Consider the following 11,333-nt stretch of genomic DNA (forward strand, 5'->3'; position numbering starts at 1 on the left):
TATGTGGGCCTCTCACTGCTGTGACCTCTCCCATTGCGGAGCACATGCTCCGGACGCGCAGGCTCAGCGGCCATGGCTCACGGGCCCAGCCGCTCCGCGGCATGTGGGATCTTCCCGGACCGGGGCACGAACCCGCGTCCCCTGCATCGGCAGGCGGACTCCCAACCAGTGCGCCACCAGGGAAGCCCCTATTGCTTCTGTTCTATGTTTTAGTTTTATGGCTGCGAGGCGTCTGGAATCTTAGCTCCCCGACCAGGGATTGAACCCCCTGCATTGGAAGTCGAAGTCTCAACCACTGGACCGCCAGGGAAGTCCCCAGGGCTCTGATCAATTCTATTTCACATGATAACCATCAAAAAATGTTCCTTTCCCCACGAGCCTTCCCAGAGCATCTCACAACACGGCAGCTGGCTTCTTCAGTGCCAGCAAGAGACCTAATCACAGAAGCGACACCCCATCACTGTTGAGTAGGAAGGCATCTCTAGGCCCTGCCCATGCTAAAGGACAAGGCATCACACCGAACACTGGAGGGCATCAGAACAGGCCACCGCTTTGGCATAAGGATTATTTTGAGCTGAAGAAAATCAAGACATAACGTTGAGAAAATCAAGAAAAACACCCCTCTCTGCCCTCCCCGAATCTGGCTAAAAGCTGGACGCAATTTCCATTTGCGAAGCTGTCTCCCTCCCTCATACCAGGAGGAAGAGAACTCATAGACTCATTGATTCCAGGCTCTTATCAGCCCAGAGACAGCACCAGACGAATCTACACAACAAACCTTACTAGACAACCCTTATCCTCCATGAGTTTCTCTCATATATTTATCTTCCTGGGTTTGCCACTCCTAAAACTATAAACCCCCTTTCCTTGTCTCTTCTCTACATATATATGGTTGTTTGTTAAGATGGTATTGTCGATGAAAAAAAACTATGTTGAGGAAAAAAACGGTTAGTTGATCTAATAAAGAAATGGAAAATTTTATTCAAGCCAAGCTGACGATTTTAATTGGGGAGACAGTCTTTCAGAAAGCTCTGAGGACTGTCAAAGCACAGTCCTATAAGTTTTTGAGACAAACGGTTATACGTCAAATGATGTATTATTTACAGTTTATACAATCTTGGTCTGCATATACAAAGCAAGTAGTGGATTTGTAAGATTAAGAGGCATGGTATCTCCTAAGGAGGTCTGGTTACCGCAGGGGCGAAATACACTCTAAGGGGTAGTGAGGAGGCCCACATGAGCAGAGAAAAAAAATGCATGTTTAAACTTTTCTTATCTTGCCATAAAATATGTATTTTATTTCATTGCATGACTACGTGAACACATCAGAAGGGGCCCGAGAATACTCAAGCTTCTGTAGTTTCATCATAAATCTGCCTCTGAGCGGAAGTCATCATTACTAACTGGGCTGCTCCCGAAAAACGCCCCAAAGGAGGCAAACATTTGGAAATTGCCTTAAAGACCAGGCAAGTTCAGTAAGTGGAGGTGGGGGCAGGACACTCCAGGCAACGAGGAGAGCACCGGTGCTTTCAAGGGAAGAGCGTCCTCTAGAGTGCTGGTTTAATATGATGGTGAGGATGGTGATGGTGACATTGTGGTTCTGCTGTGGAATGCTTTGCCCAAACCAAAGCTTGGCGAAGCCCAGTGTGTAAACCAGGTAGGATTGCCCTGTCTCAGGCAGGCCTGGGGCCCTGCTGCCTCGGCTCACATCAGCCCAGGGGGTTCCTAAGGGAGCTGTGCAGAAAATGTCATCTGAAGGGGACTAGACAGGAGGATGTGAAAGCAGATGGAGTCACATGATCTCAGGTGAGGGGTCTGGAGCATACGTAGCAGATGTGCACAGTGGTGTCACAGCAGGCTACGATTCCTCCATCAGGGCTGCGCACAAGACATCTGCACGAGACAAAGAATTCCATGAAAAGCGAGTTTCCCTCCCACCTCTCGCCCCCAGTCCCTTGGTACGGCTCCCCAGAGCCATTCCTCTGTCGACAAGATCTTTCCAGAGATACGCCAGGCATACACAGAGATGTGTTCTGTATATATCAGTTTTTGTCCACATAAATATCCTTTGTTTTTTTGCTCGTTCATTCTTTTTCCCCCCAACCAAACAAATCAACCAGTTTTGTTCTTTTGGGGGAAGTTGGTGGGAAGGAGAAAACTCAGAACAGGAAAGTTCAAAGAAACTTCCACGTGGCTGGAGGGCAAGCAGACAGGGAGGAAACGGCCAAGCTCTGGCGTGACACCTGGAGCCAGATCCCGCTCTATCCCCTATGAGTTGAGAGCACATCCCTTGACCTCTGTGAGGCTCCATTTACTCTTTCTTTCAAGATTCTGATAATAATGCCTTCCTGTTTGGACACTGGTCTGCAAGCAGCAGAAAGCCCAGTCACACTGACGGAACCAGAAGGTTGTATTTATTTATTTATTTTTAAAACCTCACATGGTGGGAGGTCCAAAGACCAAGCTCCTTGGTTCTCAGTGACGGAGGGGCCGTGCCACCCCCCAAGCTGGCGTGTTTGCAAACAGGGGTACGGATTTCTCCGTTGTCGCGATTCCTGGGGCTGCTGGTGGCGTTCTGAGGGTAGGGCTCATGGATGTTTGGGCTCAGACTGTTTGCAGCGGACGGTCACAACAAAGAACTGTCCTGCTCACAGTGCCAGTAGCGTTCACACTGAGAAACCCGAGCGCCTCAAGGACCCTGTGTTTCCCACGCTCAGGAATCGCAACACTCTGACGGTTGGCAAGGTGGCCTCGACTGTCGTGGGCGCTATAGCACCGTCGCACCCCCTCTTGGCAAAAGGATGGAAGCTTCCCCTTGGACGTCCCGCCCTCCCCCGGTCTTACTGGCTGGGTCACTTGCTCATTCCTGAACGCCTCCTAGGGTCGGATGAGACAGGAGCTCTTCTGGAGGAGGGGGCCGGCCGCGTGGGGGAGGGGTGGGACACCTGCGAGCAAGGTGGGTACCAGCCCCAGGCCGGCTGCAATAGTCAGAGGCTGCCTTAAGGATCTTGGAAGGGGGTGCCGCCTGCGGCCACGCTTGCGCATTCCCCTCCCCTTCCCCCAGGGCCTCTGTAGGGCTGAAAGGTGACCCCTGCAGCCTTGCTGCTGCCCCCAGTCTCCTCCCTCACAGAGGCTCCCTGGCCTCCCTGACCAGGTCGGATCCCACCTTCTTAGCATCTGCTGCAGGGGCTGACTCTCTCTGTACCCGTGTGGCTTTCTGGTTAACCTTGGTCTCCTCCGATAGATATATGGAGAGGGCCCCGAGGGTGGGACCTCCGACGTTCCCACCAAACAAGAGTGGGACAGGGCTGCGACCACGGCCCGAGGGCCCTGAGAGCGGGGGCCTCCTTAAGTAAGTTCGGCTCCCTCCTGTCCCCGCCCTGGAGCAGCTCCAGCCGCAATGAGGTCGGAGCCCAAGAAGCTCACCACAACCTCACAGTCTCTGTGAAGTCCTATTTCATCCTTAAGATAGTTGGCAAATTTTGTACTTCACTCCATAATACGTCAATGTTTACGTTAATGTAAAAACAGTGATCTTCTTTCCCAAATCTTTTTTTTTCCCCCCACACCTCCCGGCTTACCTCCGCAGGGAGAGCGCGGAGTCCTAACCACTGGACCGCCAGGGAGTTGCCATCTTCTTCCCCAAATCTTGATGTTGTTCCAACAGGCAGACAAGCCAGGTGTATCTGGGGCCTCTTGTAAGTCCCCAAGTTGAGATGCCGTCACGGCATTCCACGCCGGGCACGGGCGGGCCCGAAAGATCCCAGCAAGGGGACGTTCTTGGTAGATATACTTTGGGGCCCATCCCGGGCCTACTGACTCCGAAGCCCTAGGGTAGGGCCCAGCTGTGAGCTCGCACACCCCCGCCAGATGACGCTGACGCGCGCCAGAGCTTGAGAAGCCCCTACTTAGTGGCAGGTGGAGTCAGCCCTAGAAACGAAGCAAAGCAAAACCAACAGTGAGAAAACACTTCGGGCAGTCTCCTCCCCCGCCCCCGGGTTCGCGTCCCTGGAAGGCCGGCGGCGAGCGGCGGGCCCCTCTGCTCGGGCACGAGCTCGGAGCGCGGCGGGCGGGACGAGGGGAGGAGCGGGGACGTGCCCCCGGGCCCCGCGCGAATGGCCTCCGGTCGCTCTCGGCTGGCGGCGGCCCCCCTCCCCCCCGGCCCCAGCCCCGCGCGTCCCCGCACCGCCTCCGCCCCACAACTGGTCGGAGTGCCCCCCGCGCCGGGCCGGGCCGGGCCGGGCCCGCTTCCGAGAGCCCAGAACTTGGGAAGGAAGGAAGAGACTGTCCCCGCAAGCGATTTTCCGCAGTTGTGCGTCTGCCCCGGGGACCTCCTGGGCCGATGCGACCGCCGGGAGGAGACCCTCTGCGACCCTCCAGAGGGCAGGCCCGTCGGGACCCGCGGGGCCAACTTTGCGGACTGGAGGACGACGGAAGCTGAGCGCGAGTTCACCCCGGAGCTCCGGAGGCAGGGCGGGCGCGGGCCCGCTGGGCGGGAGGGGGTGAAAGGGAGCCCCGACTTCCACGCCGTCCCCCCCTCTCCGCGGAGCCCTCGGACCCCGCCCGCCCGGGCCCAGCGGCCGCGCCTCCGGGCGCCGGGCCCTCCCGCGCCGCGGGCAGGCGCATCACCGAGCGGCCGCGTCCGGCCCCGGCCCGGCCCGCATCCTTCTCCCGCTCCGGCCTGAGCACCCCGGCTGAAACCCGGAGCCTGCCGACTGGGACTGTCTTCTCCGCTCGGGCCGGGGCGGGCGCTGCGCGCTCTTTCCACCACCCCAGGCATCAAGTCTCCAGAGAACAAGTCCCGGGGTCAGACCGCGTCATGGAACCCCCGGGGCCGCAGCTGCTAAGTTTGGAGGCGCCGGGACCTGCGCCTTTTGAAGACCCCCCGCCTGCCGAGGAGCCGCCCGCCCCGGGAGTCCTCTGCACCGAGGGTGGCGGGGACGGCGGCGGCACGTCGGCGATCCCGAGCTCCGACGCCGAGGGCCCGTCGCCGCAGGAAGAGACTGCCCCCTGGGAGCAGGAGGAGCTGCTGGAAAGCCGTCGCCGCCGCCGCTGCGGCGCGCGCTCCTTCTCTCTGCCCGCCGACCCGATCCTGCAGGCGGCCAAGTTCCTGCAGCGGCAGCGGCCGCCTGCCCCGGGGCCGGGCGCGGAGGGCGGCGAGAGGGCCGAGGACGCGCCGCACAGCCCGGGCTGCTGCGCCAAGTGCCAGAAGCGGGTGCAGTTCGCGGACGCGCTGGGGCTGAGCCTGGCCAGCGTGAAGCACTTCAGCGTGGCCGAGGAGCCGCAGGTGCCGCCCGCCGTGCTCTCTCGCCTGCGCAGCCTCCCGGCGCGCGCCAAAGACCTGGAGCAGCTCCCGGGCGTGCTGGCCGCGGCGGCGGCGGCCGCGCCCCTCCGCGAACAGCCTCCCCGACTGCAGCCTCTCTTCGAGCTCCCCGGGCCGAGCGCCGCAGACGAGCGCCTGCGGCGACAGCGCGTGTGCCTGGAGCGCGTGCAGTGCTCGGCACCCTGGGGCGCGGAGGTGACCGGCTCCGGTCGGGTACTGGGCTGCCCGGGGCCGCGCGTCGTGGCCGTGCGCTACACCTTCACCGAGTGGCGCTCCTTCCTGGACGTGCCGGCTGAGCTGCGGCCCGAGCCAGGGAAGCCTCTGCCGCCAGAGGCGCCGTCGTGGGGCCCGGGGCAGGCCGAGGAGGAGCCGAGCGCCGAGCGCTTCCACTTCGCGCTGTGCCTGCCCCCGGGCCTGCAGCTCAAGGAGGGGGAGGACGTGGACGCTCCGGACGTCGCCGTCCACTTCGCCGTCTGCTACCGCTGCGCCCAGGGCGAGTACTGGGACAACAACTCGGGGGCCAACTACACGCTGCGCTACGTGCGCCCTGCCGACGCGCGCTGAGCCCGCAGTCCTCGGCACCGCAGCGCTCGCAGGGACGCGGGAAGGGGCCGACGGCGCGCGGAGCCCAGGCAGCCGCGACGCTTTGCGGAGCGTCATCCTCCTGGAGAGAAGAAGCTGCTCCCCGCAGCTCGCGCCCCAGACAGAACCCGCCAGCAAGCACGGAGCCCTACCCGGCGAAGCGCCCTACCTTCCCGGCCTCTTTCCCGTCGCTTTGGCCTCTGGAGTTCTCGCCGCGCGTCGAATGGGAAGAAATCCTCAAGATTCCGAGCAGTGGCTTTCTGCACGAAAAAGACTCCTGACTCCTGAGCGAGGCTGCAAACCCTTGGGATTTGTCTTTAACTGTGGACGTCCCCTCGGGTCTCAGGGAGCGGTCGAAGCATCCCGCCGCCTCGCGCCGAGGGACGGCGTGAGCTGCGGGCCCGCGGGAGCCCGCGGCCTGTTTCTCGAGAAAACCAGGTGGGGCCTTGGCCGGGCAGTCCTTTTCTCTTACCTGGGATCTGGGAAATGTTTGCTGAGACTCGTGCGCTTGCATACAAATGTCCTTTTGAAAAGTAAAGGTCACGTGCACGGCTGTTACTTGATATTTCAGCTCCCGGAAGTTTGGGAGACCTTGGCGGTCGGGCCGTCTTCTTCAGCGGATGATGCTACACTTTAAAGTGGTGTAACAACAATATTTTCAAATTTCCCTTCTTTCATCCCTCCTGTCTGATGTGGAAAGGCCCAGATTTCCCATAATGGGCTAGAGTGTTCTTAAAAGTGTTTTGTAGAAGTCGTTCTTTCCCCGGGCAAAATAAGATGCTTGGTGAGTTGAAATGCCGGCGTAATGGGCAGGCCTTGGCGGTGAGCCGTCAGAGCCGGTCTTTGGCCTCCAGCCGCGATGTGTAGGCAAAGCACATCGTAGCTGCTCAACTCCTGGGCCATTAGCAGTCAGAGACGCCGGACTCTCGGTGGCTGGACTCCAAGCCGGGGAGATGAGGGATGGAAGGGTGGCTTTCTGTCCCTCCTGGAGCCACAGCAGGGAGCAGTGGCTTGAATGATGAAGCATGCCCAGCAAGAAAATCCTGCTCCGAGTCCGGTGGGCACCAGCCTGGCTGGCCTTCTTCATTCACTACTGATGGCTGTGGATGCCAAGATCAGGGCTGGTGAGCCTCCTGAGGACTGGATTTCTTCATACCTTGGTCCTGCCTTGGTAACTTGTCTGTCTTTTGTTCTCATACGTTCGAGCGCGTGGCTAGTACAATCAGCCCATGGGCCACATTCAGCCTTAATCCTGTGCTTGTAGGGCCTGAGAGCTAAGAATGTTTTTTACATTTTTTAAAGATTTGGAAAAATTCAAAAGAAGAATACTATTTTTGTGACACATGAGAATTGTATGAAATTCAAATTTCAGTGTCCATAAATAAAGTTTTATAGGAACACAGCCATGCACATTCGTTCACATACTATCCATGATTGCTTTCCTGCTACAAGAGTAGAGTTGAGCAGATGCAACAGAGACCATATGGCAAAGTCTAAAATATTTACTATCTGGCTCTTCATAGAAAGTCTGCCAACCCCTGCTCTAGAGAAGTAGTATTTTTTTAAAACTATATGTTGAGAGTCATACTTAATAAATCAGTTAAACTTTTAGTAAAACTTGTCACTTGAAGTAAACCTCCTCTGAGTAAAGGTAAAACTGGTTACATTACTCTCAGGAATCTTGGTTGGTTACAGTAAACACTAAGACACCAAATGTACCGTTATTACTGTACTGGGGAGGGGCATCTACCTGCTTCTTCTAAGAAATAACAGAAAGTCAAGGTAGCTAAAATATAGCACCATCCGAATTCACATCAGGCTACAGAAAACTGCCAGGTATGTCGATGCTTCAAAATGGGATGTGTCTCAAGCTATAGGAATATTTAGATTGAACTCCGGTTTGTAGACATCCTTTTTGACTACAGCAGTGTTTGCCAGGGGTAACTGATCATGGGAAAAAAACTTAAGTACTAATTTCTTAGTGGAAAGCCATCAAGTTAATGAATTACAATTTACTCTTGGAGTAAAGCGGACTAAACAATGGTCACGTGGATGAAACACTACCTAATTCACATGTGCTTATAAAAATCAATAAGCATTTATTAGAATTACATAATTTTTCTGCTACTAAATACAAACACAATCAAGCCTTTTCATTCTATGTCTGGTATGGGGTCTGGTATATCACTTCCTTTTTAAAAGCACATTGTTGCATAATAAAAACACCTAAATACATTTTGTATTTTTCTTATGTACTTAGGAATACATTTTAGTTGAAAAGTACTGATAGTGTATATGGCCTATAACACAGTTTGAAATGCTAGTTTATATGGTAGTAATGCACTCTTTTGAATTGTTTTAGATTATTTAAAATTAAATTAGGAACACAGTATAATGATCAAAATAGAGAGCCTCTTGTCTGGTATCTTTTAAAATGGTAACCCATTAAATCTAGAATAAAATAAATAAGAAATGGATTTTTAAGAGGTATTTACAGCAAAAATTTTATTCTTATAAAAACCATTACTGATTTTCAAAAGTATATTTTGGAATTCAAACAATTTTAAGAGTACTTATTTAATAATGTAAGAACTTCAAACGTGGCTGTTAGGAAAGGAAATCTAGTTTTGCTCTCCCATAAATCTTGGAGAAAAGCTCTTCTAAGGTTCAGAAATTTGTAAAATATTTTCAACAGCCCAGTCTTTCTGCATGTGGTTATAGCCTTTCAAAGTCCTGGAACCGGCAGTCTCCTAAGTGTCAGTTTTATTTTATGAAGCGCCAACGTTTTATCGTAGGCTTCACTTTGTGAAGAAATGTAGGGACGTTAAAATAGGTCTTTTTGTTTGTTTTTGAAAAGTTTCAAAGGAAGAGGCAATACTGAGGAAGTATTTACGACTGTATTTCCTGAATGGAATGAACACACACACACTTATCTCCAGAGCAAAATTCCCACAATGCAGCTTGGCTTTTTTGTGGTAATATTTATCAACTTGATAAGTGAGAGTCATCCTACTTGAAAATGTAATAGCTTCAACATCTCACCCGGCTCTAGTGATCAAAAACTAAGTTCTGCTTAGCTCAGCTAATGGTCCTGACCTCCACCAGACAGACTCCAGTTTCTTCTCTATAAGCAAGGGGGTCCATGGATCACTGGGTCAGGGGATGTTGAATGAAGTAAGTGTCCCAATCTAAACAGTGTCAGAAGAGAATTCCCTGCGGTCCAGTGGTTAGGACTCTGCGCTTTCACTGCTGAGGGCGCGGGTTCAATCCCTGGTGTGGGAACTAAGATCCTGCAAGCTGCGTAGTGTGGAAAAACAAAAAAACAAACAAAAAAAACCAAACACGTGTCAGAAGCAGTGGCTGGAAATGTGGCCTTCTGTACGGAACAAATGTCCCCTGATAAGCCCCAGGTTTATGAAGCAAGGTGACCAGTCGCTTCCAAGACCTAACTGGGGAGGACGGGACCCCGCTCCAGGGTGTGGGCAGTGGAGCCTGGGAGCTGGTCGAGCTCTGGGGCCACCAAGTGTCTCTGTCCAGGCAGCAGGGCCACAGCTCAGGCAGCTCTCCTGAGGCACCAGGGAGTGGGCATTTGTCATCCAGAGCCTGGGCTGTAGGGACGGGAACCTTCTGACAGGTGCGCAGTGCATTTTCCACCTGGCCGCGCCCTCGCCTCCCGGGCCCTCCTTCTGCCCTGAGTCGGGGAGGGCTTCCCCGGTGATGCTGTGGGTTTTGGGCCACGCAGAACCTGCTCATTCCATTTTTGGAGATTTGTGTTGGACTCTGGCTATATCATTTTACGAGTTGTCCATATTTCTGCTTTCTGGTCCAACGGGTTTTGTACATTTTAGTGTGCTAAGTTTTCTCATTCCCCGACTCATTTGCTTGTTTCGTAGGAGCATGTGGCTTGGAGCACTTGGGGAATTGTGGTCTGTGTCATGTGTACTGTGTCAGGAGTGCAAGGAACAGCCTTCAGGAGGAAATGGCAGGCTTTGCCTTCGTGTGACATCATGGAACTGACAGACGTGCCTTTTCGGCTCATGCAATGGACACGGGTTTATAGGTTAAAAGAGGGCACCGTGGCATGTGGTAACTTAACAGGCAGCCCTGGCAAATGGTGAGCTGTTTGCTGTCCAGCTTTGCCCGGTCAGTCCCCGTGATGCCAGGCCTGGACGGTCTTCAGGATGGGGGTTGTGTTTTGTACGGTCACAGCGGCAAGGGGCTGGGAGCAGGGCAGAAACTGACAACCTGGGCCCAGCCCCGTGACCCCACCTGTCCTCCTACAGGGCCATCCTGGCCTTATTGTCGATAAGCGGGCCGGTGCCTGGAAACCCCCGGAAGAGGCTGACCCTGGCTTCTCCTCGGGACTAGTGATGGACACTTTCCACTAGGTGACCTGCTGTGTTTCCTTGTTCCCCTCTGGACTCCCTCTGATCGGGGAGGCTGTCAGGATGCAGCCCTAAATGGTCCGTTAACCCTCCAAGGGCTGGTTGCTAGAGAGCTAACACTGTAACTTTCGGTTCATTAGGACCTAAACTCCTTTAAATCTTTTTGGGACACGTTGTATTTGCATCTTGTAGAGTTTAGTTCTTTGGCTTTGCCCTCTGTGAGCAGACACATTTTGGCAAGGAAAGAAGTGAGTGACATTTGGGCTGAATGGAGAGTTTTTGAGATGGCGAAGATCAAGGGCTTGCTTTTAAGACGCGCTAGTGAGATGTGCCTCGTGGATCTAATAGGAGAGCAGAAGTCTATTTAGGTCATGAGTTCAGAGCCACTTCAACCCGGAAAATCTTCAGATACACAAACACCTCTGGTAAAGCAAAGGCATTTTAGAGACACTTACAGACACTTAAAAACATTAGAGCAGTGTAACTACTCATCCCGTTCATATTGTTGGCACAGCTCAGGTTCTCTGAAACTTGTTGGCTCGAGTCACTGCCCCAGGAGAACCGACAGCACCCTGAAGTATCCCAGAACGGGAAACTCATTCTGAAAATCTGAACTGAATAAAGATTGAAAGCAGGTGGGTTTTGTGAACTAGGCTTGGAACATTTAATCTCCAAGTTGAAAAATTCATGAGCACATCCCACAGAAGGCCTTTCTACAAATAGCTACATGTGTTATGTCAAGGAAGCATCCACTCCAAAAGATAAGAAGTTTATGGTTATGGGAAACTCATGGTCTTTATAGGGGCCCCTGGCAGGGCTCTCTAGTGTTTGTGGGTCCAGCGCCTCTCTGGACAGCTTTGGGTGAAGAACCCGTTATCAGGAGGCTGTTCTGGGGCAGCTGAAGCAGGACCTTGTATACCCTAAGTAGGCGGAAGAGGTTACTCTTTCTCGGAGGGAGTTAGGCTTTGCCTAATTTTTACATTATATGAGAGGAAATGTGTGTTTATATTCAGAACCACTTTAAATGGCCTAGAGGATTCCAT

The 11,333-nt window shown here is 53.7% G+C and overlaps 1 protein-coding gene across 1 annotated transcript; it reads left to right on the forward strand.

The window, feature by feature from the left end:
• Positions 1-3,599: 3,599 nt before the first annotated feature.
• On the forward strand, positions 3,600-9,853 carry PPP1R3G (protein phosphatase 1 regulatory subunit 3G). Its single transcript, XM_079933547.1, has one exon. It carries the CDS (start codon positions 4,820-4,822, stop codon positions 5,885-5,887), a length of 1,068 nt encoding a protein of 355 aa, XP_079789673.1. The 5' UTR covers positions 3,600-4,819; the 3' UTR covers positions 5,888-9,853.
• The last annotated feature ends 1,480 nt before the right edge of the window (positions 9,854-11,333 follow it).

Source organism: Stenella coeruleoalba, assembly GCF_951394435.1.
Source record: "Stenella coeruleoalba genome assembly, chromosome: 10".
NCBI classification, from domain to species: Eukaryota; Metazoa; Chordata; class Mammalia; order Artiodactyla; family Delphinidae; genus Stenella; species Stenella coeruleoalba.